General features: G+C 39.3%; 2 protein-coding genes across 2 annotated transcripts; one reads left to right on the forward strand and one right to left on the reverse strand.

The window, feature by feature from the left end:
- The first annotated feature begins 202 nt into the window (after window positions 1-202).
- On the forward strand, window positions 203-11,950 carry KRR1 (KRR1 small subunit processome component homolog). Its single transcript, XM_061639711.1, has 10 exons — window positions 203-398; window positions 1,817-1,989; window positions 3,115-3,249; window positions 3,516-3,641; window positions 3,808-3,891; window positions 4,964-5,020; window positions 5,924-6,094; window positions 6,863-6,940; window positions 7,032-7,125; window positions 11,097-11,950. Exons 1-10 carry the CDS (start codon window positions 320-322, stop codon window positions 11,231-11,233), a joined length of 1,134 nt encoding a protein of 377 aa, XP_061495695.1. The 5' UTR covers window positions 203-319; the 3' UTR covers window positions 11,234-11,950.
- GLIPR1 (GLI pathogenesis related 1) lies at window positions 11,289-26,684 on the reverse strand. The gene is made up of 5 exons (XM_061639712.1): window positions 26,250-26,684; window positions 18,583-18,828; window positions 17,117-17,226; window positions 13,838-13,920; window positions 11,289-12,629 (listed from the first exon to the last, which is right to left on the reverse strand). The coding sequence occupies exons 1-5, from the start codon at window positions 26,430-26,432 to the stop codon at window positions 12,460-12,462; spliced, it is 792 nt and encodes a 263-aa protein (XP_061495696.1). The 5' UTR covers window positions 26,433-26,684; the 3' UTR covers window positions 11,289-12,459.
- Window positions 26,685-26,913: the final 229 nt, after the last annotated feature.

Raw genomic sequence — 26,913 nt, forward strand, 5'->3', positions numbered from 1 at the left:
GTCGCACGCTTTCTCCATCCTTATTGACACTTCAGGCCTAAAGCTGATTTTGCTTTCCACTCCCAATGAAAAGTTTTTTTTCACTTGGAGATCTCAGGGCAAAGAGCAAAGGCACTTATGCTCACAAAGAATCTATAGCACCTTTAATTTATTTTTTATTTAAAGTAAAGATTATCGTTCTATTCTTACTATCTCTATATAGCTCGGCCAGATTCCGATATTCATCCTAGGAAGGAAAATTGCTGTTCCCAGCGAGCATTGCGCTTTCCCTCTTCGCGTTAGAACTTCCGGGTTGTCGGTGGGGTGAAGTGAAAGGGGCATGGCGACCCCCGAGCAGGCTGAAAGTGGGAAAGGAGCCATGGGGACCCGGACCTCCAAAGACAAGAAAACGAGCAAAGGTGACGTAATCTAACCTACGCGACGCTGCTTCGCCCGGTTTCTGAGCTCGTCGCTTCTCCCACGTGCATCTTCTCGAGGCTTTTCTTGGGGGCGCTTTGTAGTCTTTGCCACGCTGCGCCGCACAGACAGTTTCCCTATGACCGTCAGGCGATCTGGGAAAACGTTTCTCAGATCGGCGTTTGGTTTGATGAGGTGATGGTCGGCCTTTGGGGCTTAAAAGTGAACAGTATATATTATATGTTGATCGTGCTGGACTCTTTTACAGCCTATTCCTGCGCATGTATTCTTAGAAGGAAGACTCGCTGAAGCGGACATAGGATTGCAGTCTTAGAGTTTTGCACTTTAGGTTGACAGTTACTGCGTTTTATGTACTGGTTTTGTTTTATCTCTTTGACATGTGATAAATTTTTGCGAAAGGTCTTGGGCTAGACCACAATGTAACTTTTAAATAAATAAATGTAGCTTGGAAAGGCTGTGGTTGCCTGTTGGTATGTGTGAGGGTGGGTGTGGTATGATAAGGGAAACTACCTACTTGGCTCTCCAGGTGCATCCAAATTGCCTCCCCCCCCAACTGCATGATAACAAGAATTCTAAAGAAAATAGTAACAAAATATAAAGCATAGAGGTACCCAGTTATTTGAAACAATGGTACTGTTGGACCACCTACATATCTGCAATGTTTGGTAACTGTAGTGAGTGCTCTTGACATTCTGGTGCTGCTGTGTAACTTGTTGCTTCCATAGTGAAAGTGGCAATCTGTTATGGACATGCGACCAAGTGGTAGTTGCACTTACTTATCCACCTGTGCTTTACCTGACCAGAGATAGGCACCACCATAGCACTTGGTTTTTTTGTAACCAGTTGGTATGCTATGGCTGCTGCAGGCACACTTTTTCTGCTGTGTTTTTTTCAGGGAGAAGGAAGAACGGTGGGATGAATGTTTCAAACATGGCAACAGCTTTTATACTCTTTTTATGTATCTTTCTGGAGAAACAGATACAGTGTTTTCTGTCTGTATGAGTGTGCACCCCCTTTTCTAGCACACAGAAGTGTGGTACTTGGTGGGTGGAGAAGGAAGTAAGATAGGTGATGTGAGCAGTGTGAGGTGAAAACTACCATGTTATAACAATTGAGTATTGCTAAAGGAAATGATTTCAGAGAAGGCGTGGTACTTATGGCTTTGACTCTTTGACATTGATTTATGGCTTTAACATTACAACTTTGACTCTTGCACTGCATTTTTGTAGTCTGATTTTACAGTTACTATACATTTCTCAAAAGTTAGCAGTTTCCCTCATCAAACCTCAAAAATGTCTGGAGCAGTAGTTATGGCATCTTTCTTTGTCTGCCTCAATCTATCCCCACTTCATATGTAGGGAAAACTATTTTAAAATACTTTTTTTTTTTTTTGCTGTAGGTGATTCTGAACTTCTCACTGTTCCTGATGGATGGAAAGAGCCAACATTTAAAAGAGAAGATAACCCTAGAGGTCTTCTGGAAGAAAGCAGCTTTGCCACTCTCTTCCCAAAATACAGAGAAACTTACTTGAAAGAATGCTGGCCATTGGTGCAAAAAGCTTTGAATGAACACGTAAGAATATTTTTTATATTTTAACTGAATATGTTAACTGGCTCCCCAAGGAGACATACCTGACACTATCTTTATCCATCTTTAGGCACCAAGCAAAGACCTTCCTCTTCACTCAGGTCTTTGGCCCTTGATGTCTGGTGTCTCAGTTATTCTTTTTGTATTTGATGGTGTTGTAAGTTTTTAGTAAGTCTTTATTGACAATTATGTATGTCTTTGTTTGGCTTTTAAAGTATTGATGTTTTAGATGTTATTGACTATGTGTGTTTTTAATCAATTTTTAAATGAAAGTTGCTTTGAGTCATTTCTGTGAGAAAGGTGTCTAACAAATACAATAAATAAATAATAAAGATTCTGGATTGGTGAGGGCCTAGCTGCTGTACTGATAGGCAGATAATTCTGAAATGGATTGTATACTCATCTCAGCTTCCACAAATGCAAATAGGCAGGGACTTTAAAAAAAGCAATTGCTATTTTCACAGAATACTGTTTCCTACAACAGTCACATCTATATACTGTAATATAGCTTTAGAAGTGGACTACCCTGCATAGTCCATTGGAAATAAATGTGTCTATGCAGCAGATTCTTGAACTAATATGAGATCCATGCGAAGCTATAATGGTTTTGTTTTGAAGGTCCTTTTGCCAAGATGTTCTCAATGAGCCTTTCTCTCTAAGTGTGTCCACTTCCTCCTCCCTGTTGCCACATTATTTGCTTGCCTTTCTTCTGGACTCAATCTGACCTTCTCAGAGGGAAATAACAAACCATGTGCAGGCTGCTGCTCTTCCTTGCTCCTCTGTCACTTGCTCAAAGAGAGTATGTGGACAGGTTGGAATAGCAAGGAGGAACAGCAATAGGACCAGGAATGGGGCCCTATTGGGGCCTAGGCCTCAGCAGGTACCTACAGATGCTAACCACTTCCCATCCTGCAAGTCCTGTTAATTTAATACTATGTTTATTTGGAACTTGCTCGGTCATACCCATGTATATAATTAAAATGGCTTATTTCTTGTTCTTTTGACATTCAAGATATATTCTGATCATAAAATTTGTTTTGCAATATGAAACTGGGGCTGAAACTGAGTAACATTTCTATATAGACCATTCCTTGCATTTTTGTCTTACAGCACATCAGTGCAGCTTTAGACTTAATAGAAGGAAGCATGACTGTCAGCACAACAAAGAAGACATTTGACCCGTATATAATCATCAGAGCCAGAGATTTAATAAAGCTTTTAGCAAGAAGTGTTCCATTTGAGCAGGTTTGTTCAGTGATAAACAATTGTGGTCTACCATTGCTGCATTCCTATTAAATAGTCTGAATTTTGTTTTCCTTTTTTAAAAATTGTGAATTTAGGAAAACAAATATAGGCCTGGTTTATTTGAACAATCACTCAGTGGAAATAGCAGACTAACTTAGATGTAGAATCATCTTTTAGAATAATTTTTATAGTGAATTAATATTAATAATGTTCCTGCCTATATTTGTATCATTTTAACTTTAGACTGTCTCTGCTGTTCCATTTAGGCTGTACGCATTCTTGAAGATAACATTGCATGCGACATCATTAAAATAGGTTCCCTGGTAAGAAACAGAGAAAGGTTTATAAAAAGAAGACAGAGGCTTATTGGTCCTAATGGATCAACTCTCAAGGTGCGTCTTACACTTACAGCTCCATCTTATGCATGTTCACTTAGAAATAAGTCCCAGTCTGTTCATTGGGGTTTGCTCCCAGTGAGTGAATTTATGATTGAAGCCTTTGTGTTCAGACCTCTGCTTATGTGTCCTGAAATATCTGCTACATTTTATTTTGAGGTAGGCTCTGGAACTGCTAACAAACTGCTACATCATGGTTCAGGGGAACACCGTTTCAGCTCTTGGACCTTTTAATGGCTTAAAAGAGGTAAGATCTCACATTTTGGAAGTTCAGTTCAGTTCAAATTGTTTTTCTCAGTAATTGTATCTTCTTTAAAAGTTCAATTTTCATTCTAGGAATTTACTTAGTTGTTACAGTTGAAGTTGTTTTTCTTTCTGTGGCTTGCATAGAACCTCTGTCTTGCAGCCCAAATTATATGGCCCTGTTGTACAAGGCAAAAAGTGCTTTAAGATCATGGTTGCAGATGCACTGGTTGCTTCAAAAGCAGCCAGACCGGTTTCTCTGGCTCTTTTTTGAAACAGCTGTGCCCACGGCTGAACACATCTCCCTTCCTCACTGCTGACCTGGACCACCCACGGCAAAGTGTTCAGCCAATTACTGTGTGTGCCTGAGCCTACAGCAAAGTGTTTTCATTGGACACACCTGGAATGACAATGGGGTTGATGACTAATCAGTTTTGAAGTCTATGTAAAGCTGACTTCAAGATAAAATGGGCTGGAGCTGCAACTTTCGAGGTTTTGGAGTAAAAGAGGACAGAGTTTTACTAGCGTCATGTGCCCCCGTGTTCTGAAAATGAAGACACACTGAAGCCAGCACAGCTGCAATTGTGTCTATCCCAAGTTTGAGAGTGTTTGCATCCATGCAACCTGTTGAGTAGTGTAATGACACTAGGGCAAGTGAGCTATTCACAAATAACTTACGGAAAAGTGGGAAACATGATGACAGCAAAGGATTTTTTACACACGTGAACACACTAATTTCCTTATACAGGTGCAGCGTTGTATCAAATTATGAGTAGCAAAAATCTGACCATTGCCCAAACAGTTCATAGGTTAATAGTTAACAGTTAATAGGTTGCCAACTAGCTTGGTCCTGGTGCAATTGCTTGTGCATTAGCAGCTTTTGGGTAAACTAGGAGAAGGTTATCAGTCTGCTCCTTCCAAAACTTAATAAATTGTTCTGGAAATCCAAAATTATATAAACATTCTTTATTGAAATAAGTTTGTTTTTATTACCATTTTTAAATACAATGATTTATAACTTAAACAGTTTAGCCATTAAAACAATCCCATTGCTTTCTTGCTTTTCTTAAATGTAGGTTAGGAAAGTTGTTCTGGATACAATGAAGAATATTCATCCCATATACAACATTAAGGCAAGTGTGACTATGTTATAAAATGTTTTGTGTAAGATTTTCCATTACTCTTTCCTTCTTGGCCTAACAATTTTCAGTTGAGATGCTTGATATTTTTTAGCATTTTAACAAATCCCTGCCTGGGATTTAAGATCATCTGCCTCTGGTCTCCTCTGTGTGCCTGGAATGAAATATGTTAGACTGACAGGCACTTTTCAGCTGTGGCCCCCAAGTCTTGGAATACCATACCCCAAGAAGCCCACTCTGCTCCCTCCCTGATGGTTTTCCGGAGACTTCTGAAAACCATCTTGTTCCAGAGAGCCTTTGGGAGGGACTGAAGGTAGAGGCTGAACTGATTTTAGCCTTCTATTTTAATTTTACCTCTTTAGTCCCTTCAGTACTACTCCCCTATTGTATTTTATGTATTTTAATTGTATTTTAATGTTTTTGTGATCTTTATTGTGTACAATTTTATTATGTATGTGTTTGATTTTATTGTAAGCCGCCCTGAGTGCCCTATTATAGGGTAGAAGGGCAGGTAGAAATATTTTAAATAAATAAATAGAACAGAATTATTTTTTAAAAGACTTAACAGATTATTTGAAAACAGTATTCAAATAACAGAAAATGTCTTACATTCTGCCTATTTTTTTAACATATCTGCCATTGATTATATTGAAAAACATGCAAAGAAAAACATGCAAAGAAAGGGCATAATTAGGCTTAATTATCTGTAGTTTAGTTTATAAATTGGATCACTCTCCCCTGTGATAATACCTTGCGTTATCTATTTTAATTAACTAGATTGTTTTATATCTACTTTGTAAAACCTGATTTTTCCTGTGTCTGAGTATATTAAAAGAAATGGAGCTGAGCAAATACTATGTTTTAATATATTGTTTGGTTGTTTTAACGTGATTGAAGACTCTGATGATTAAGAGAGAGTTATCAAAAGATCCTGAATTAAGATCACAGAACTGGGAACGCTTTTTGCCTAAGTTCAAACACAAAAATTTGAACAAACGAAAGGAACCAAAGAAGAAAAATGTCAAGAAGGAATATACTCCCTTCCCACCTCCACAACCAGAGAGTCAGGTAGGTTAAATCTGTTTTGAAAGTTGCTGTAGAACTTAAATGGTTTTGAAATAAATTCCTTGTACAACAGTTACTGTGAGGTTATAGGGCTAATAATGTGAAGGGGAAGCAAAAGAAATAAAAATATACATTGAAAAGGGAATTTATTTGCCTGGCTTTCTGTCCAAACAAAGGGAAACTCAAGGCAATAACAAGAATTACCAATCAGAATAGCAGAATACTATCTGCAGTCTAAAATTAAACAATGGTGCAATCCTAACCCCTGGTGAGCAGTGGGGCTTAAGAGAGTGATGGAGCCACCACTTCATCCAGAACCCTACCGCTTGTACCAGGGCAGCAGGGAAAGTCTGCATGTTTGCTACACCAGTCTGGAGCTGGCATAGCAAACAGGCCTGAATCAGGCCCCTTGCCACTATTTGTTAGCAGCTGAACCAGGTTAGGAACCTGGGTCAGCGCAGCCCTGCTTCCTTTGGGGGTAAAACCTCCCTGATGGCGGAATTATAGGTATGTGGGTACAAGATTATGGTACTACTGAAGCAGGTTCTGAACCTCAGTGTATTACATGTTCATTCATAAAGTTTTCTCTGTTAAACTCTTACCAATTTTGTAGAATTCGACCAGAGCTTTGTTTCAGTTTGTACTTTTTGAAATGTGCCTTCTAATTTTTATTTATTTTTTGGGGTTGTTTTTATTGGTGTGTTTTAAATGGGAGAAAAGTTCCATACTGAAGAATATTGCCATACCAGATCATAATCACTATTTTTACAGACTGATAAGGAATTGGCAAGTGGTGAATATTTCTTGAAAGAAAGTCAAAAGAAGCGTAAGAGAGTAGAGGAGATAAAGGTACGCCCACTCTGATGTTTTTTGAATTTATTTTAAAATACATATTTATGTGTGTGTGTGTGCTATCTGTAATGTGTGACTTTTTAAACAGGCAAAACAGGCAGAGGCAATTAGTAGGAGGCAAGAGGAGAGAAACAAAGCTTTTATTCCACCCAAGGAAAAGCCAGTTGTAAAAACAAAGAAAGGTAAGATAGTTTCCCACTTTTTTTAAAAAAAAAACCTACCTGTTAAAGAGTTCTCTCTAGTGACATGATGAAGGAAAAGTATAAAACCCTGCTGCATCAGGTCAAAGGCCCATCTTGTCCAGCATCCTGTTTTCATAGTGACCTACCAGATGCCTGTGGGGAGCCTGCTAGCAACAGTGCTCTCTCTGCTTGTGATTCCCAGCAACTGATATTCAGAGGGATACAGCCTCTGACATAACCACCCTGGGTAGTAGCCATTGATACTCTTGTTGTCCACGAATTTGTCTAATCTGTTAAAGCCATTCAGGTTGTGTGAGTTTAATTGTGTGCTGTGTGAAGTTCTCCCCCCCCCCCGTCACCTGTATCCTCTAACATTCAGCTTCTTTGGCTGTTCCCATGTTATAGTCCTATGGAAGAGGAAACTTCTCCCTGTTCACTTTCTCCACACTATGCATAATTCATATGTCTCTACCATGGCCCCTCCTTACTCACCTTACTCTTTAAACTAAAACGCCCCAAATGCTTCTCTTAGGGGAGTTCTTCCATCCCCTTAATTATTTTGGTTTCCCTTTTCTTAACTGTTTCCAGCTCTGTAGTAACTTTTTTGAGATGAGGCAATTAAAACTGTGCAAAGTATTCCAGGGGTGGTTGCACCACAGATTATATAACCGTATGTGATATTGGCAGTTGTATTTTCAATCCATTTCCTTATTCCTAGCATGGAATTTGCCTTTTCCACAGCTGTTGCACACTGGGCTGAGATCTTCACTGTGCTATCCACCCTGACCTCAAGGTCTCATTCTTGTTCAGTCACTGCCAGTTCAGACCCCATAAGTGCCTGTGTAGAGTTATGTTTTTTCTGCCCTAATATCCATCATTTTATCCTTTCTTACATTGAATTGCCTTTACCATTTTACTGCCCATTCACTCGGTTAGAAGAGATCTTTTTGGAGTTCCTCCCAATCTCTTTTTGTTTTAACCACCTTAAACAATTTGATATCATCAGCAAATTTGGTAACTTCACTGCTCACCCTAAGTTTAGATAATTTATGAACAAGTTAAAAAGCTTAGGTCCCAATACTGATCTTTGGGGGACTCCACTTATTACATCCCTACATTGGGTAAACTGCCCATTTATTCCTGCCACCTGCTTCCTGTTTCATAATCATTGATCCATAAGAGGACCTCTTTTATTCTGTGAAATGATAAGCTTTCTCAGAAGTCTTTGAGGTACTTATAAAACATTTTTTAAAGTCTAAGTACACAGTGTCAGCTGGGTCACCTTTATATGTTCATTGACATTCTCAAAGAACTTCAGAGAGGTAGGAGTTGCCCTTGCAGAAGCCATGCTGGTTCTTGTTCAGCAAGACTTGTTACCTCTGATAGTTTCTTTGACTCTGCTCATTAAGCATGCAGGCATCCTCTTGGCCTGGTAGTACCTTTTCTGATCAGCGGTATGCATTCTACATGCTTGGCAATTCTATCTTTATCAATGCTTTTTCACACGTTTTCCAAGAACATTTTTATTTATTTTTATTAAATTTCTATTCCACCCATTCTGTCAAAGGTGGTCAGAGCAGCCAACACAAAAATGCTAAAACAATACAAAAAAAGTAAAATTGAAAAAATTGAAAACAATAACATACTTTTGCAGCTAATGATTTCAAGGTTGCCAGGAGTAGTATTGTTCACCCATCAAATGCCTGAGTAAACAAGATTGTTTTCCTCATTATTAATATTCTGGAGCAACAGAAAAACAGACACAGCACACCAAGGAAGGCATTCCACAAAAAGGGAACCACCATCAAGAAGCCCTGTCATGAGTCACCACCAACCAGGCAGCAGCCACTTGCAGCATAACCAACAGAGCCTTCCCTGTCCAATGTAGGGCCTGAGATGGTTGATATTGGAGGTGGTCTTTTAGGTACTTGGGCCTCAAGCTGTTTAGGGCTTTGTACGCTAATACTAACACCTTGAATTGTCCCATTAGCTCATTAGCAGCCAGTGTAAAGCTGTCAGGACCAGTGACACATGGTCACATCAGGCTGCCCACTTACCAGGCTTGCAGCTGCAGGCTTGCAGCTGCATTAGCTACAGCTTCTGGATTGTCTTCAAGGACAAACCAACATAGAACGCATTACAGATATCCAGGTGGGACATCACTAAATCATGGACAACTGAGGCTAGGCTGTCCCAGCCCAGGCATGGCAATACCTGGCAAACCAGCCTAAGCTGGGCATAAGCATTTATAGTCACAGAAACCTCTTGGAATTCCAATGACGAGTTGGAATCCAAGAGTACTCCCAGACTACAAACCTGTTCCGTCAGGAGGAGAGCAGCCCCTCTTGGAACAGTGCAACCACCTAATTCCCAGATAGGGAAACCAGGCGCCCACACCACCCCTGCCTTACTAGGATTCAGCCTGACTTTATTGGCCCCCATTTAGCCTGCCACTGCTTCCAGACACTGATCAAACACTCCTCAGATGGAATGGAAAGATAGAGCTTGAAACCTGTCTGGATAATCTACTTCCTCCAATCACCTTGCTCAGAAATATTAGAGCCTGGATGATAGTATTCTAAAGCCTCTGGATCCAACAAGGGGCTCTTCAAGAGCTGTTGTACCCACCACATACTTCAAGGCTGTGAGCATAACTCCTTATTAAGCTAACTAATCTGTAATCTCCCCTGGATTCCTTTTTTAAAACATGGTGTTACATTGTCCACTTTCCAGCCCTCAGTTATGGAGGCTAATCTTAGAGACATATTCTTGTCAGAAAACAAGCAATTTTACATTTATTTAAGAACACTTGGATTCCATCTGGAACCTGTGATATGCCAGTTTTTGTTTTGTTAATAAGGCATAGAACTTCTCTTGCCATCCTTTTTTTCTTGTGTTTTTGTTCTTCTACCTGAAACCTGTCTTGAACTAAATTTGTAAATGTAAAGAGGTAGAGAAGCTCTGAGATGCAACAGCATGAACTCATTGAAATCCTCCAGACTGGAGAATATTATTTAAATAAATTGTATTGACATTAATGGAATCTTTGCTGCCTAAATATGGTGTTTATTATCATTAGATGAGAACAGTTGAGGAATTATAATTAGATAAGAACAGTGTACGTTTAGCTACATTGCAACGTTGTTAAGGCTGTTTTTATTCTAGCAAATCTCTTGTGCCAGCTTGATAATCTTAGTTGCTCTGCTCTTCACTGTGGATGAGAACTTCCAGGAACCACTTACTTGGTTTTATCTTAGTTTTACTCATACTTGATTTATGTATTTAAACCTCAGCTGTGCTATTGATTTCACACACTTGCCAGGGGTGGGTGGGTGGGTGGGTGTGCATGCGTGTGTGTACACATACACCATTGGCATACCAGAGATTCTTGGCTAAGGTGTGCTGCACTAGCCTGTTACTGTATATGTTGGCACAAGAAATCTGATTTGTATATGACAGTGGCCATGTTTGCACATCATGTAAAGCCCAACCATGGCTTAGCAGAAACATGCTGGCTTCCAAGGAGATCACAGTCACTTTGCTCCTTCCCAGGATTTTTAGATCAAAGCAGCAGCTAACCCAAGATTTGACTTAATGTGGTGTCTGAACCTAGGATTGTGGTTAAGGTATCTCCTTCTTAACCATGATTATCTGGCCAAGGTTCATCTGGTAGTTATAGGTCATAAACTTTGTAAATTATGGACCTAAACAGCCTGGCAAGGAGCAAAGTGGGTGTGAGCTTCTGAAAGCCAGTACATTCATGTGGTCATAGTAAGCCATTGTCTGCCTTGAATGACATGAAAACCAGGCCAATGAGTTATTAAGATGGTTTTTTAAGCACAATTTGGTGTCATGACCTAATTTGATTACTTGACCTAGTTGATGTGTGTAAAATTTTGGAAAATATCCTGGGTCTAATTTGCTAATTCTAGAAAATAGCGCTTATATTGATACCTCTTTTTATTATGTAGCTTCTGCTGAAACACAAATTGATATTGAAGTTATTAAAGAAAAGGTTAAAAAGGCAAAGAAGAAGAAGCTAGGAGCACTTCCAGCGGAAGAAGTTAAGTTAAAAATTGCAGCAGATGAAAAGAAGAAAAAGAAATGATCATCCCTTAAAATTGTAGTACTGTCTTTTTCCCAAGAGAAGATTTTATGAACTCTAGATTTATAATTGACTTTATTGTCATATTGCCAGTGAACATCAAAACATTTGAAAATCTCACTTTCTCTGCTGGCTGAAAACAGCGATTCAAGGCTTGCAGAACGTAAAACTGACAGCTTGTTCTGTTGCATTCTGAACAAAATGGGTAACTCAAAGCTTTTAATATGAAGACTTTTTGCATACACAGTATTACCGCTAAGATTTTCTATGGTGTATGAATATTGACTGAACATGCTTTGTATTTGCCTGAACACAAATGGTTGAAAGTGTGAGTGCTGATAGGGGTGTGCATGAAATCCCCCCATGATGCATAGGGAAGGTCTGTTGAGGGCTACTACTTGCATTTGCTGAAAGCATTTGCTTTTTCAGGGCCCCTGATCTCATGGAGGGTTTTGTTTCTATTCAAGCAACCTGCAGACCTTCTCTGTTCAACACGGGATGTGAAGATATTGATGCAGAGCTTGAATGCCCTCTATCCACACTTGAGTGTTAGCATATTTAGGCGAATGCCTGCACACACCTGTGCTTGGCATTTATTTGTGATACTGTTGTGTGTAACTCTTTTGAAAGAGTGTTTCTCTATGAGAATGTTAAATCTTGTTTTTCCAAGTACAGTTGTAAATTTGTTTGTATTTAAAGTCTACCAAAATCTGCAGTTTACATTATTTTTATATGTGTGTTGGTATTTCTGAACAGTGGTTTTTTGTTAATTTGAGAGAGGCACTTTTCCACTGCAACTGACCACTGAATTGCATTATTTAAATAGTGCTGAGATCAGCAGGACCCATGTGCACAAATGGGCATAATAATGCAAACTCTGGCTGTTCACTTTTAAATCACTAATAATGATATTTTATGGTGAAGAAATCGTGTAAACCATACCTTTTGAACCTGATGTCTTTTTTCTGCTGCATGCAACTTTTTAAGCAACTGGCCCATCCTTTGAAATAACTTCAAAGCAGTTACAGATAAGCCAGCATGGTGGCCTCCAGGGGTTTGACTTAAACTCCCAGCAACCCTAATGAGGATGGCCAGCGATGATGGGAATTGTTGGCTACTCCAGTTTCAAAGCACACCTAAGGAATATGACTTGACATTTAATCTCTTAATGTCATATGCCAGGTGGCTACATTTATCCCACCATGTTTTTTGTATTTCCCCCACACAGTTCAGCTATTTACTTTTTTATGTTTGTTGCTAGTTGAGTCATACATATACATTGTAGGATAATGCTGCTTCACAAGAAAGACTACTCCCAAAGTTACAAAAGCTAAAGATGGTCTCAGTATTAGAATAGTGATGCAGTACTGGTCACAAGGTGGCTCCTCCCAAACTTCACCTATAAATAAAACAAAGCACTTTATTTGGAGGTAAAACTTAATCAAGGGTAAATTAGTTAAACAAGACTATAAATAGGATACTACAAGTTCGGGTTTCCTCACTTTCTGGCTTATTAGGCTTGTAAGAATAATTCTAATATTCAAAATAAAATTGACTTTTGGTTGTGGGAAAGAAGCAATAAATAAGCCATGCAGTGTCTTCTGCATATTAAGAGAGGGTGATTCTGGGGGGAAAAAAAGGACATGCAGAAAGCGAAGCATTTGGCTAATTATAGCTTCCATCAGACTTGAAAGTAGTTATCATTCCCAGTTATTTAAAGCAAAACATGCAGGTTTTATCTGTTATCAAGACCTTTTGTATTGGCATGCTGTCTATGAAAAACTAATCTGTGTATGTTCTTATGAGTTCTGTGAAGTATATTTGGCTAGATGTTAGATTGTGCTGGGAAACTAGCAAAGAGTTTCCAGATCTCACTACATGCCGGAACAGGAAAGTCTTTATTTTTTCCATGTGATCCTTCTTGTGCATATAGGAAATTCAGTGTGACTCAAGCTGCACAGTGATAGCCCACAACCAAATCCCAGCACCATTTTGTAAAGTTACAGAAGTTATTTTAAAAACAAATGAATAATTACAATTAAAACACAATATAAAGCTACAGACACAAAAAGTCAATATGAGATCACTCCTCAAGATTGCACTTCCAAAAAAAGAAGATATTTTGCCAGTTTTTTAAACGTCATAAGGAAGCTACAGGGTGAGCCACTGTGAGGAGGGTGGAGTTCAATAACAGAGGTGCCACCATTGAACAAGCCTCCACACTGAGGTTTTCAAAACTTGTCAGTATCATCTCCATGTGATCCCCTACACAGAAATGAACATGTGGAGAAATCACCTGTTCATATGGAGCCTGTCCTACATATTTTACATTTCCTACTTCAGCTTCTCGAATATTTACTGTATTAGTATTGTTCAACATTAATTACTTTGGCTATAATGGTGTCTTAATACACAGCTGCAACTTAAGGTGCCTCATCTGGTCCAGTAGAAGGTAGGATTTAACAGTAGAACTAGGAGCATGAATATACTAAAGTATGACTTTAATTCTCTAATGTTTTTAGTTCCAAATGTAATATCGTGTAACAAATGTACCATTGATCGTTGCAGTTTGTTAGTACTGTGCAAGACTAATTCGTTTTTACTTACCACAGAGTCTGTCTGCACATGGTTCTTCATGACAGTCACTGCATGCAGCTCCTGTTTTATATGGCCTTGCTGGATAATTCCCACTGTGTAAAATGACAGCTTTGTGAGATCATTTAGTGAAAAAAGGGGGGTATAGAAGGTGAATTACAGGTTCTTATTCCACTTTTATTCAAACTGTTTTAACTGTGAAATTGTAGTCTGAAATAATTCTTAATATGCAGTGAAAATTTAAGTTACAGAGAGTATGAATAATTAGGTGTTGTACCTCAGCCAGACTTCACAAAGGATTTTCTGGGCATTAAACCAATAATTCAGTGGCCTTTTCAAAATTAGCACTGAAACTACTATACTCATCCCCAATATTCCTAGCTTATTTGCCAGTCTGAATTTCATGATGGTTAGACACTTTGGTTCTTATCTATTGGACAACTTCTGAAAGGCTGAAAATGGCCTCAGCCTTCAATGCTACCCTGAGGTACTGATGTATCATGACCCCCTTTCTTCTACATTCCCATTTATTTAACTTATACATTTTGAAAGTTACTGTAAGCCTAGCAGTGAATTGTTTAGCATACAATACCTAGAAAGGAATTCAGTACTGTTGATATTGGTCTAGCAGTTTCAAGGATTAATAGAGGATTTAAATCATCCCCCCTAAATGCAAGATAGGAACCATAGGTTTGGAGATTTAGTTTGACACCAGGGAAGGGCATCCTTGTATGAGGACATGGAAATAAAAGGGGCAGGGGCAAGATTTTAATATTTAACACTTTTCTGATTAGTTTTACTTTTTCTTCTGTTTATGTATTTGCATTTATTGTAACTTGAAGACTAGGATTTAGCAAGCTAAATCTAAATGTTCTTCATATACAGTTGATTACTTTTTTAATGTCAGCTTGTTTTAATATGTTTGGGAAAAATAGTTGTCTCTAGTAAACTCTCAAAGCCCTCTTTATTTTATAAAAGCAGTTTTAACCTTTTAAGCCAAAGCACCTTTTATTGGAATCTTACCTACATGTCTGAAAATGTTCCCACACGTGTCTGCAGACATCTAAACAATATCAGATGTAATTTTTATATCAAGACTCATCCTGTAAGCTCAGTAAAGGGCCTTGGGCAAGTCACTTTCTCTCAGCATATTCTACTTTACAGGCTTGTAGGGGTGGAAGGGGAATGGACTAATCCAGCCTTTCCCAACTAGTGGGCCACCAGATGTTGTTGGACCACAATTCCCATCTTTCCTGACCATTGGCAATGCTGCCTGAGGCTGATGGGAGTTGTGGTCCAACAACATCTGGTGGCCCACTAGTTAGGAAAGGCTGGACATCCCTATGCATGCCAACCTAAGCCTGTTGGATAAAGGGTGGGATACAAATGCAAACTCCCCCATCTTCTTTAATTAATGTACATCTTTTCTATGGTTTAAGATAGGAATATGGAAGCTGTCTGTGGTCCTCCAGATGTTGTTCCTGTTCCCATCAGCCCCAGCCAACATGGCCATTGGCCAAGGATGTTGGGAACTGTAGTCCAACAGCATCTGGAGGCCCACAGGTTCCCCTCCTGTCCCTAGCTTAAGGAATGCCAGAGGTATCTGCAGTATTACTTTAAAGCTTTAGCTTTTATAATACACTGAACCAGGTCACCTTTTACAAAAGGTGAACAGTTGGTGTGGGCCTTGAATCTCAATCTTTAGGAATGTTGTTATGCCTCCCTAAGCTTATTTAAATATGTCACTTTTTTAGGTTTATAATTCTCCATATTCATAAAGAACATGGTGGAGGAAATAGTGAGGCCTCCTCCATCATCCTGGCTTGGGCCAGCTTCCATTTGGCTCCTCTTCTCCATCACCTTTCTGCCCTCAGCCCTTCCACGGGCCTGCATTGGCAACCCATCGAGTGTAGCACTGCATAAGAGTTGCTGTGACGCAGTAAGCACCAGAGTATTGGCTTTGGACCTAGCTTTAAATCTCTACTCATCCAGTAAGTTCGGTAAAAGGCCTTGGGCAGGCACTATCTCTTAGCATATTTGTCTTGTAGGGGTGGAGGGAGAATGGATTAATCCCTATGCATGCCAGCCTAAGTTTGTTGGATGAAGGGTGGGATACAAATGCGATTAAGGATTAAGTATATTGTGTCAATCGTTTCTTTTAATTATTATCATCACTGTATCCTGCATTTTACAGGATTATTACACACCCAGGGAGGCTTTCTAAAACAGCAAGAAATAAATCACAAGTTACAGCAGTATCAAACAGGCACATAGCAATATAATCACCATTGGTGATGGCCCAGGGAGCAGATTTCCTAACGCTGAGCTTAAGGCTTGGATTGATTCATACATGCAAAAGCAGTTCTTCAGATAACCTGATCCTAGGCCATTCAGGTATTTAAAGATTAACATAAGCATTTTACATTCAACCTGGATACAAACTTGTAACCAATGTGATTAGTATGTTACATGCTGTCTTGCTTTTCCAGCATCCTTGCAACTGCATTTTGAATTAAAATTGTCTTTAAAAGCAGGCCTGTATGGAGCATTACAGTAATCCATTCTGGATATAACCAGTGCATGAGTAACTAAGACTATGTTTGCCTTCTCCAGATAGGATCTATTGCTGGATATACTGTCCATTCTGATTGTAACTGTGACCAGAGAGGACTTAATGGTCTTAACACAAAAAAAATTGCCAGTTTCTTCATTCCAGAAAAAGGAGAAGTTCCTTCACAAGAAAACTTCTTACATGAATTCTAAATCAAAAAGCTTACAGAAATGCTCCGGGGTTCCCCACAAGGCCCTGAGCCACGAGTTCAGACTCCCTTCAACTTTAACCAAACTAAACTGTTGCCACCACTTACTGACTTAAAAAGAATGGTAAGACTCTCCCTCTGTTTGCTAAACTGTGTTTCAAAGCTAGCACATGGGGTGAGATATGTTATTCTTAGAATCTCCCAGACTAGAACATATTCACAAATTTAAATCAGTAAATATAACCAGCAGAATAACAAAAGAACAATTTTATAAAGAATAAAAAATAACAGTTCTGTCAACTATCCTACCATAACTGACTTTCCTCTAACTGCTGTCCTAAACATCAGCCTTCAATTAATTTTCCTGTGGTCATGTCTACTCTCCCAAATCCCCCATTGAACTCTTCCTTATAGCTCCTCTAACTGACCTTCCCAAATGACACTCCCCCATCATTCACTCTGATTCCACCACCATTCTACCACACTCCCCTGCTGTCACTCATTCTTCCACTCATTCTTCCTTTACACTTACCCAGGCCCATAGTTACAAATGAAGAGTGCAGCATTAGGTATATTAAATCCTTTTACTTTAGGACAGAAGTGAACAGCACAACCGACTTTGTAGCTTGTTGCCCAAACCATCTGAAATTAAATTGTATATTTTGATGATTACTTAATATTCATTAAGACTTAGCTGGAACTTGTGCTATATTTAGGGGACTTGCAATATGGATTGTAAGAGTTGCCTGGATATAATGAGCAACATAAATAGAAAATCCGTGGTTTATACTGGTCTGAACATAAACTGTGTTTTAATGCTAGTGTTCAAAAGAGATGAATTAATGAACAAAGTTTCCTTTACAAACAGGATGAATCAACTACTCACAGTAGAAGCATCCATGTAACTTTAGCATGCTCATTTTGGTAAGTGCTTGTGCCTTTTCTATCAGAGCTCATAGATACTGTGTATTTCTTCAGGGAGGGGGCCAGTGTGTGTGTGTTTATTCCACCTATCCCTGCAAATTTGACCAATTTGTCAAATTCTGAGGGCTAGTTAAAAACCTAATTGAGCAACTTTCTGATGAGAATTTTTGTATGCATTCCACAGTGATCAACAACTATCAAAGCTACATTAATGAAGAAGCAGCATAACAGTATTTTTCTGTATAATAAAAGTCTACTGCTTCCCATTAAAGGCCTTACATTGTTAAGAAGTGCCACATTCATTAATAGGATTAATTTAAGTTTGAGGAACAGATGCATCATTTAAGGGCCAAATCCATCCGGCTGGCCAGCAACATTGAATACATAGAAATTAGAAATATGTTGAAAAGCTGCAATCTTCTCTATATAGAGCAAAAATAAAGGTAAATATATAGAGAGAGTAATAGCTAACTGCCTAGATGCTGTTTTTCAAAACAAAGCAGATGAAGGAATGTTCCAAGTTTTTTTTCCAGGAAATGAAAGACCCATACAGAGAAGGACCTGAAAAAAAAGTTTTAAAACATGCCTGCCATAGGAATTGGAAGCAGACACAGCTAGGGAACTGTAAACTGCATGTACTAGTAGAAAATAATCATAATTCTACTGATGTTTCAGTGGGAAAATGTCCTGAGATTCATATGGAAAAACATAATACATGTAGGTTTTCCATTGTGCTTCAGAATGTTCAATGCTTCACGTACATGGTGTGATTTATCTTTATAATAACCCTGTTGTCATCATCAATATCAGTTTGATTTCTTATCTGCCCTTCACCACAACGTACCAGGGCAGGTTACAGCAATTTAAAAACACAATATTAACATGAGTTTAAACATCAGTTAGTATGTCACTATGCATGTCCTTATTCTGCATTTGTGGTGTAGAGGCTGAAATACACTGTCTTATGCTTACTGACATACTAGTTAAAGCAAGATTTGAAGCAGGGACTTTCCAACCCACAGCATTTGTTAAAAAAACACTAAATTGCCTCTCAAGATAAAAGCAGTGGCTTACCTGAGTGTAATGTCCACATACATAATTGCAGTTTTGGGTGGCATAGTTGTAATATTGGACTTCATTGTACCAGTCAGTGAGGGCCACAGTCACATTAAAAAGGTGAAGGGAGCCAGTCCAAATATTTTCTCCAACTGCTGTAAAGTTGGGGTGGGCCTTCCCTGGTACTTTGAGATCAGCATTATGTTGAAATTGGCACATCTTTGCCCAGGAATTGGCTGTCTTTGCTAGTTCATGGTCCCAGCTCTACAGAAAAGTAAAACAGACTATGATTTTATTATGTATAATTTTTTTGTAATCCTTAAGAGCAGAACTAAGGCTCTTACAATTTTGATCATGCCCCCAAAGCATGGAAATGTTAAATTAAGGGTTGTATTTGATTAACCTTTACTCAGAGTAGACCAACTGAAATTAATGGACCTATGTTAATCATAGTCATTAATTTCAATGAGTCTACTCTGCATAAAAGTTAGTTGAATACAACCCAAGGCATTCAAGTTAAGTATTACACAGAGTAAACCCACTGAAATTAATGAACTTAAGTTTTCTTGTCTATTAACTTCAATGGGTCTACTCTGAGTAGGACTAGTGTTGAATACCACTCCATGCGCTGAGATCCCATACCACTGCCACAAGTAGTGGAGAATAAGATCACCACAATATGATTTGTTACAGAGGGATGTCTCATACCTTTAATTTTTTTTTAAAGGTATAACCTTTTATATTATGTTATGGTTTATTTCTGTGCCACCTTTGGCCAAAAACGCCCTCAAGGTGACTCACAAAAAATAGATACAAATACAAAATTCACATCAGAAAAGAACAATACAGTTTACAAAAATTTAAATAACAAAATATTAACATTGTTAAAAAAGCAACAACATCTTTCGAAAACAATGCATTAACAATCAGCACTTTCCTAATGTTCCACATTACCCTTTCTGTGCAAAAAAGAACAAATAGTCTTGTGACAACTTAAAGACAAACAAATTCATTATGGCATCATTGTTGACTAGAGCTCTCTTCATCTGATGAATCACGCTTTATGGCACAATAAAACTTAGTCAATAAGGTACCAGAAAACGGTTTTTTAAAAATAGGTTGTTTAATTTCAATACACACACAATTTTCTTATTTTTACTGCTGCCACCATGTATCTAAATACTAGGTGAATTTATTACCTCAGTTTACCCACCAGTAGCTACACATAAGCATGGGACAGAGCTGCACAGACTCAACTTTAAAGTGAAAACAAAGTAAACTAGATTTTATTTTCAATAACTACTATTATAAACAGATGGTAATGCTAGCTAGTATAGTTACTATATGTTGAACTTCAGTTGGTTACTGTTTATTTAACTCTGGTCTCAGCAGGGGTTGTTAATCTTTTGGGTTAATCTTTTCACATTTTAAGAGTGTGCTGGGGGCACCAGTCATAAAATGGCTGCCATGGGGGCATGGCATATCATAAAATTAGAATATTCATGGTTTTTCCGTACTAGAAAAGTTTCTGTTGAATTTCTATCTGCTATACACCTTCTAAAGGCACAAGAACCCTGGTTTTCCCAATGCCAACACTAAACCAAAGTCTAGGCTTCCATCCTGTACCCACTTACCCAGAAGTAAGCCTCATTAAACACAAAGAGACTTATCTCTGAGTAGACATGTATGTCATTGCACTGTAAGTTAACTGTAAGTGCATTCTTACTGAGTCCCTGGTCTTTAGATCCTGCAAAACAGGAGACATGTCTAAGCTTCTTTGCAGTTTATGGGAGGGGGATTGGGCTTTGTGGGAAGGGGATTTAATATTCACACACACTTATTGTGTAGTAGTATTTGCAGAAAATAATTTCTAGACACTACCTGATCTCAGATGAACCTAACACAGAAAAGGTGCATCCTGGTTGCTAGGGAAAAAGGGAGGGCAAACTGAGATTCCAAGGGCTATAAAAAATACAGAAGCAGGAAAAGTGTGGTAAAAGGGAGGGTCTCTAAACAATCTACTTATCTATCACAGCTGTGACTTCACTCATTGGCTAATAACACTGACAGGCAGAAGCAGCCAGGCAAGCTTATTTCACATAAACTTGGCTGCATATTTTGCACCATAATTGTCTTTCTAGGAAGGCTAGAGACTTTTTTAAAAAAAATGAAAGCTCAGACTCTGAGCTCCCTGCTGGGGGTGCCACTGAAGTCATTCGCAGGTACCATGACACCTACAAGCAATGGGTTGCAACCGCTGGGTTACAGTATAAAGTTACTCTTTCTTTAAGAATACAGTTATGAGAGATTCAGTTACTCTCTCTATTCAAACCTATAGCCATTTTCTCTAAACCATGCCTACCCAGTTGACACTCAATCATCTAAACACTGGGGCCTATACTTGCAGTCTTCACTCAGGTCCACAACCTCTTCCTTCTGGAGTCTCTCAGGATTTCTGATGCAGTCTTCACCCTGGTCCAGCACCCAGCAACCCCACTGGTTATTGGCTGCAGAACTCTCTCAAAGGCTGCCTCTTGGGACAAATGCTGTTTCCTGCAGACCTCCTCAGCTTCAGCCAGTGATTTCAGCTCCTTGCTTCTCTCAGCCTTTTATTTCCAAACAGGGTCTCTTTCCAGCTAATATTTTCAAATGGGGGGGGAGGGGAATGTTGGAAAAGCTGAGATCCAACTCAGCTTGGGTTCATTTGCATGGGGATAAAGTAGGTGGAGAAGGGAACCTCCAAGCTTCCTAGACTGTCTTTCTGACCTGTGTAAACTAGGGTTGGGATTTGCTTGCTGGTCCTTATCTGATCCTTTCCGCTGAACTGGAATGCAGTTTCATGCCATCTTTCTTTGCTAACTTCTGTTTTCATCTAGTAAATTATATGTGTAGGAACCAGGTGGAAAGACATTAAAGGGTTAATACTACAATGATTAAAGTGGATACCTAGAGAGTCTTACCCACTTTAAGGAGCTTTTCAAGGCTTGCCTTTTAATCTAGTATTAATCCTTTAAATATTATACTTCCAGACTGATCGGTGATTTATCATTATTTCTAATCCCCCCTTTGCCTCCTCATCCTCATTACCAAAGCAAAGAGTTACCAAAGCACAGCTCTCCCCACTCCACCCTGCTGTGGGAGAAAGCAAGAGATCACCTGGGCAGTTTAGTGTTAGCAAACACGCAGGCTGTCAGTTCATGTTAGCAAAGCAAAGGCACAGCACATGGGCTACCACAAACATATGAGTGAAGTTAAGGGAAATGGGAATACAATGATATTCAATGCAGTTAAAAAAAACCTGGTGTTGGGAGAAGCCCAAAGAATTGGTCTGCAAAGAGAGTGGATGTGCAAACTATCAGGAAGTCTGGTCCCAAGTCTGATTTTGGCAAAATTCTTGTCCATCCCTAGTGTAAACTAATACTCCCTAGAATTGCTGACCTCATTTCATGCTCCTGCCTTCTTTATATCACTTTGGGAGAGTAGACATTTTTCCTTTGTCTCACTCTCCAACACCAAGAGAGCAAAGAGCAAGCATGACTCCTTGCCCATCCAACTTAGCCAGTTTGAAGTAGGAGCTGCTTTTCTATCTAGCACGTATTTCCTGTAATAAGTAAACTTTTTTCCCCTAAGCCCAGAGTCTCCTTGTGATTATATACTGTACATGGAAAAGGTGTGCTCCTTTAGGTAAGATTCACATACACACACAACTCAGGTACTGTGCTGTTTAGGAACTCTGCTAACATGGAATTCTCCCCCCCACCCCAATCAGGTCACTATGGTCCAATGGGATGAAGCAACATATCAATTAAAACCCACCAGCTTTCAATTCACTGTGTCTGTATATAAAGTCAGAAATGTCACTCCCAGAACTATCTGTTTTGACAGAACGTAACTGACAGTTAAACAGTCAAGCCACCTGCAGCTCTCCTGCTGACACCTTTTGTCTCTACAGCTCTCAGCAGAAAGTGAAGTTTACCTACAGTTAACTCTTTACATTCAATAGTGTGAATTGTTATATATTGGGTTTGTCAAGAAAAAATCCTGTCAAACTAATCTCATCTCTTTTTTTTGATCGGGTCACTAGCTTAGTAGATGGTGGAAATGCTGTAGATGTCATCTATCTAGATTTCAGCAAAGCGTTTGACAAAGTCCCCCACGACCTTTTGATTAGCAAACTGGTCAAATGTGGACTACATGGAAATACTGTCAGGTGGATTCACAACTGGTTGGAAAACCGTACTCAAAGAGTGGTCGTCGGTGGCTCTGCTTCGGACTGGAAGGAGGTTTCGAGTGGAGTGCCACAGGGTTTTGTCCTGGGGCCAATACTCTTCAACATTTTTATCAGTGACTTAGATGATGGGGTGGAGGGGAGCCTTATGAAGTTTGAGGATGATACGAAACTGGGAGGGATAGCTAACACAATGGAAGACAGGAATAAAATCCAAAGGGACCTGGATAGACTAGGAAATTGGGCTGAAATTAATAAAATGACATTCAATAAAGACAAATGCAGGATTCTGCATTTAGGCCACAAAAACAAAATGCATGGGTACAGGATGGGAAATACCCGGCTTAGCAGTAGTGCGTGTGAGAAGGACCTTGGAATTGTAGTGGATCGCAAGTTGAACATGACCCAGCAGTGTGATGCTGCGGCAAAAAAGGCAAACACGGTTTTGGGCTGCATAAACAGAGCTATAATTTCCAGGTCGAGGGAAGTAATAGTCCCACTATATTCTGCATTAGTCAGGCCTCATCTGGAATACTGTGTTCAGTTCTGGGCGCCTCATTTTAAGAAAGATATAGACAAGTTAGAGCGGGTTCAGAAGAGGGCGACGAGGATGATAGCCGGTATGGAGAACAAGTCTTATGAGGAAAGGTTGAAGGAACTTGGCATGTTCAGTCTGGTGAAGAGAAGGCTGAGGGGTGACATGATTACACTCTTTAAGTACCTGAAGGGCTGTCACATAGAGGAGGGTACAGATTTGTTCACTGCTGCCCCAGAGGGTAGGACTAGGTCTAATGGTTTTAAGTTGCAGGAGCGTAGATTCAGATTGGACATCAGAAGGAACTTCTTGACAGTAAGGGCAGTTCGGCAATGGAACCGACTGCCTAGGGAGGTGGTGGGATCCCCTTCGCTGGATGTCTTCAAGCAGAGGCTGGACAGCTATCTGCGGGAGATGCTCTAGCTGTGGATTTCCTGCTGTGAGCAGCGGGTTGGACTCGATGGCCTACAAGGCCCCTTCCAACTCTATGATTCTATTCTATGATTCTATATTCCTTTAAAACAAAATCTTTTATCTCAGAAATAAAAATGGTTTCTCCACACCAAGTAAACAGTGCAGACATACAGTCCTACAGACTGTGCTCATTTAGTTAAGATTTTATGCACCCACTTTGCTTTGATCCTTCACCCAATACACTCTTCTGTAAGCTGGGGAGTGGCAACACTGAAATTAAGGCCAGCATAATAATAAATATAGGAGGCAGAAGATACCAGCTAGCTGCTCACCGACTCCCTGCTTTCCCCAGATGCTATCTGAGTAGTCACATGTCACAAAAGGTTCATAGATGCAAGTTGGAGACAATGCTGGGGCAGCTGGACATTGGGGCAAGTGCCTGCATCATCATGGAGCATCATTGGTGCTTGGACAAGTCTGGGAATGAATGATCTACTGCACTGTTGATGAGGGGGGCAGGCAGGAGTGGGAGAAATGGCACTGGCAATGGATGTAGTAGCTGGATGGTTGAGAGAAACATGTGAGGTACATTCAGCTACAAACGTCAAGACTGCTGGGGTGAGGAACTACTGGAGAAGTTGATACTGAGGTGGTACACAAGTATATATATAGCCACAAAAGGTTGAAGGATGGAAAATGCAAGCTCACAGGCAAGTTTTGTTTTGTGGGGCAAGAACAGGTTGGCAGACAACCTATTTTACATTATTTGTATATAAGTTCTGTTAGGCTCAGGCAGGGGTAGCCAATGTTGCTGGACTAAAACACCCACCATCCCTGACCATTGGGTATGCTGGCAGGGGCTGATGGGAATTGCGGTCCAACATCTAGAGGGCACCATGTTGGCTACCACTGCGCTAGGGAAAATGAAACATTTTTGAACTGGGACAAGATCTATATAGAGGAGACAATGTTTATGGATATGGGGTCCATACTGACAGATATGGATCGTTAGAGAAAGGAATGGGGAGCAGTGTGTGCAAGCCTAAAGGAAAGTCAGATGCTAAGATTATGAAGATGAAGGAGGGACAGGGATGAATTAGCTACAGGTAGGCAACAATGTGTTTATGAGACCTAGGTATTTATGGTGGGAGGTTTTATTGTAAAATAGCAGCTGTGGGAGCCAATCAGGATTTGGGCTGCAGCACAGTGCTGTGATCTTGAAGAATATAAACTCCTGAAGTTATTTGCCATGTTAGTCTCTTGAATACCAGCCTTGACTGTAATTTGTTTTATATTGATTTTAGTATTGTGGGTGGTATTTAATGCTAGTCCTATACAAGAGTAGATCCATTAATATTAATGGACATGCCCAACTTAGGCTCATTAATTTCAATGCATCTACTCTGGGTAGGACCACCCATTACTTTTAAATTGCTGCAACCTGCCCTGGGAGAGTATGTTGAAGAGGCAAAGAAATTGAATGATTGATTGAATGAATGAATAAGTAAATCAGGGAACCTGACTTTATTAGCAGCTTCTTCCCGTAGCAACTTGGGGGATTTTTGTTGGCACCATGATGTGGAAGGAAAGGGTTAGCCCTCCCCACCCCCCACATTATCTTGATCCCTCTCCCAGAGCATCTATTTAGCAAACAAAACCCCCCAACACCCATTTACTGTAAGGTATAGTTTGATCTTCAAAAGTAGCTAGATCCATGCCTGATTTTTAAAGAAAACCAAAGGAAATCATATCTGGTATAAGTATAGCATAGAACCAGCACAGAACCCAGTTTAGACGTTGACACTAATTAGTTGCACAATGCTGGCTACTCCAGCAGCAACCTTATAACTGAACTGTAAATTCCAATTAGTTCTAGACAGCAAGTCAAATAATTGTGACTTTTATAATGTTAAACACTGTCTTAAAAATGTAACAATGAAGCCAATCCTTAACTCTCTACTGCAACATGACATCTCCAAATCCTTTACTTTTTTTAAAAAAAAGGGAGGGGGAGTTCTGTGAAACTCAAAAGCAAGAACATTGTGTTATGATGTTTAGCTGTTCCTAATAAAAGTCTTAAATTCTTGTCATGTTTGGAATCAACAATAGTTTCAAACTAACATTATCAGGAAAAAGTGCTGCATGGGGCATTTCATATCTCTCCATCAGGACTTTGCTATCCAGGTTGAGGGTATTATTTCCAGTAGTTTTCATAAAAAAGTCAGCATAGGTGATACTTGGCTGGTAGGAATTAGTTAAATTAAGTAAGTGCATCTGAAAACCCTTCCTGTTAAAAAACAAACAGGCGCACATGCCTTAGAAAGAACTGAAGAGTAAAATACAAACCATGTTTTATTAGACTTGGATATGATAGGGCTGCACCCACGTGTAGTGCCCCAAACCTTAATCAAAACCATCTATAAGTAAGTTTAAATCTTCAGCATATACAAAAGCATTTAGAAAAGCAATTTTATGTTCTCCATAGCTACTGAATGAAGATTCCCTTACCATCCGTTTCATGTTGCTAGCTGATGGATTCACGCTGGATCGGAAATTGTTATGCATTCTGACACATTCCTCAATAAAATGTGCATTTCCAATATCTGGCAAAGTATTTGAGTCATAAAAATAGCAGGAAATAGAGAGATTCAGGAATACCAAAACACCAAAGAACAGACGGATTTCTGTCATTCTCCAGTCACTCTGTTGATTTCACAGAGAGTGGCAAAACATTTTAGCTACAAAAATGGTCTTTGCTGTGCATTTGAAATGCCAGGTTGCCTTTTATCTCACTTTTCTAGTTCTGGCATATTTGAACAGACAACAGGAAATGAATCAGCTTCAGCTGATGAGTCATTTTGCATTCGAACTGTTCCTTTTCTTATAGTTCCTTCTACGTTTCTCTAATATCTCTTCACATGTCTTAAGTCCTTAACTACCTAAGAAAGCAACAGGGGAAATGGACCATAATGAACATTGTAAAGTGCTTCATGTATGTAGAATAATTTTTTTCAACAGCTTCTTTACTTTTTTAATTAAGTGAATAAACAAAGTAAAGAAATAAAAGATAAAAAATACATTAATAGGAAACTAAAAAATTAAAAAGAAATCCACAACTGCTTAGTTGTAAAACAGAAAGGACTATAGTTGTTATACAGTACTATCTACAAAA

The sequence above is a fragment of the Rhineura floridana genome, chromosome 8 (assembly GCF_030035675.1).
Source record: "Rhineura floridana isolate rRhiFlo1 chromosome 8, rRhiFlo1.hap2, whole genome shotgun sequence".
Lineage (NCBI taxonomy): Eukaryota > Metazoa > Chordata > Lepidosauria > Squamata > Rhineuridae > Rhineura > Rhineura floridana.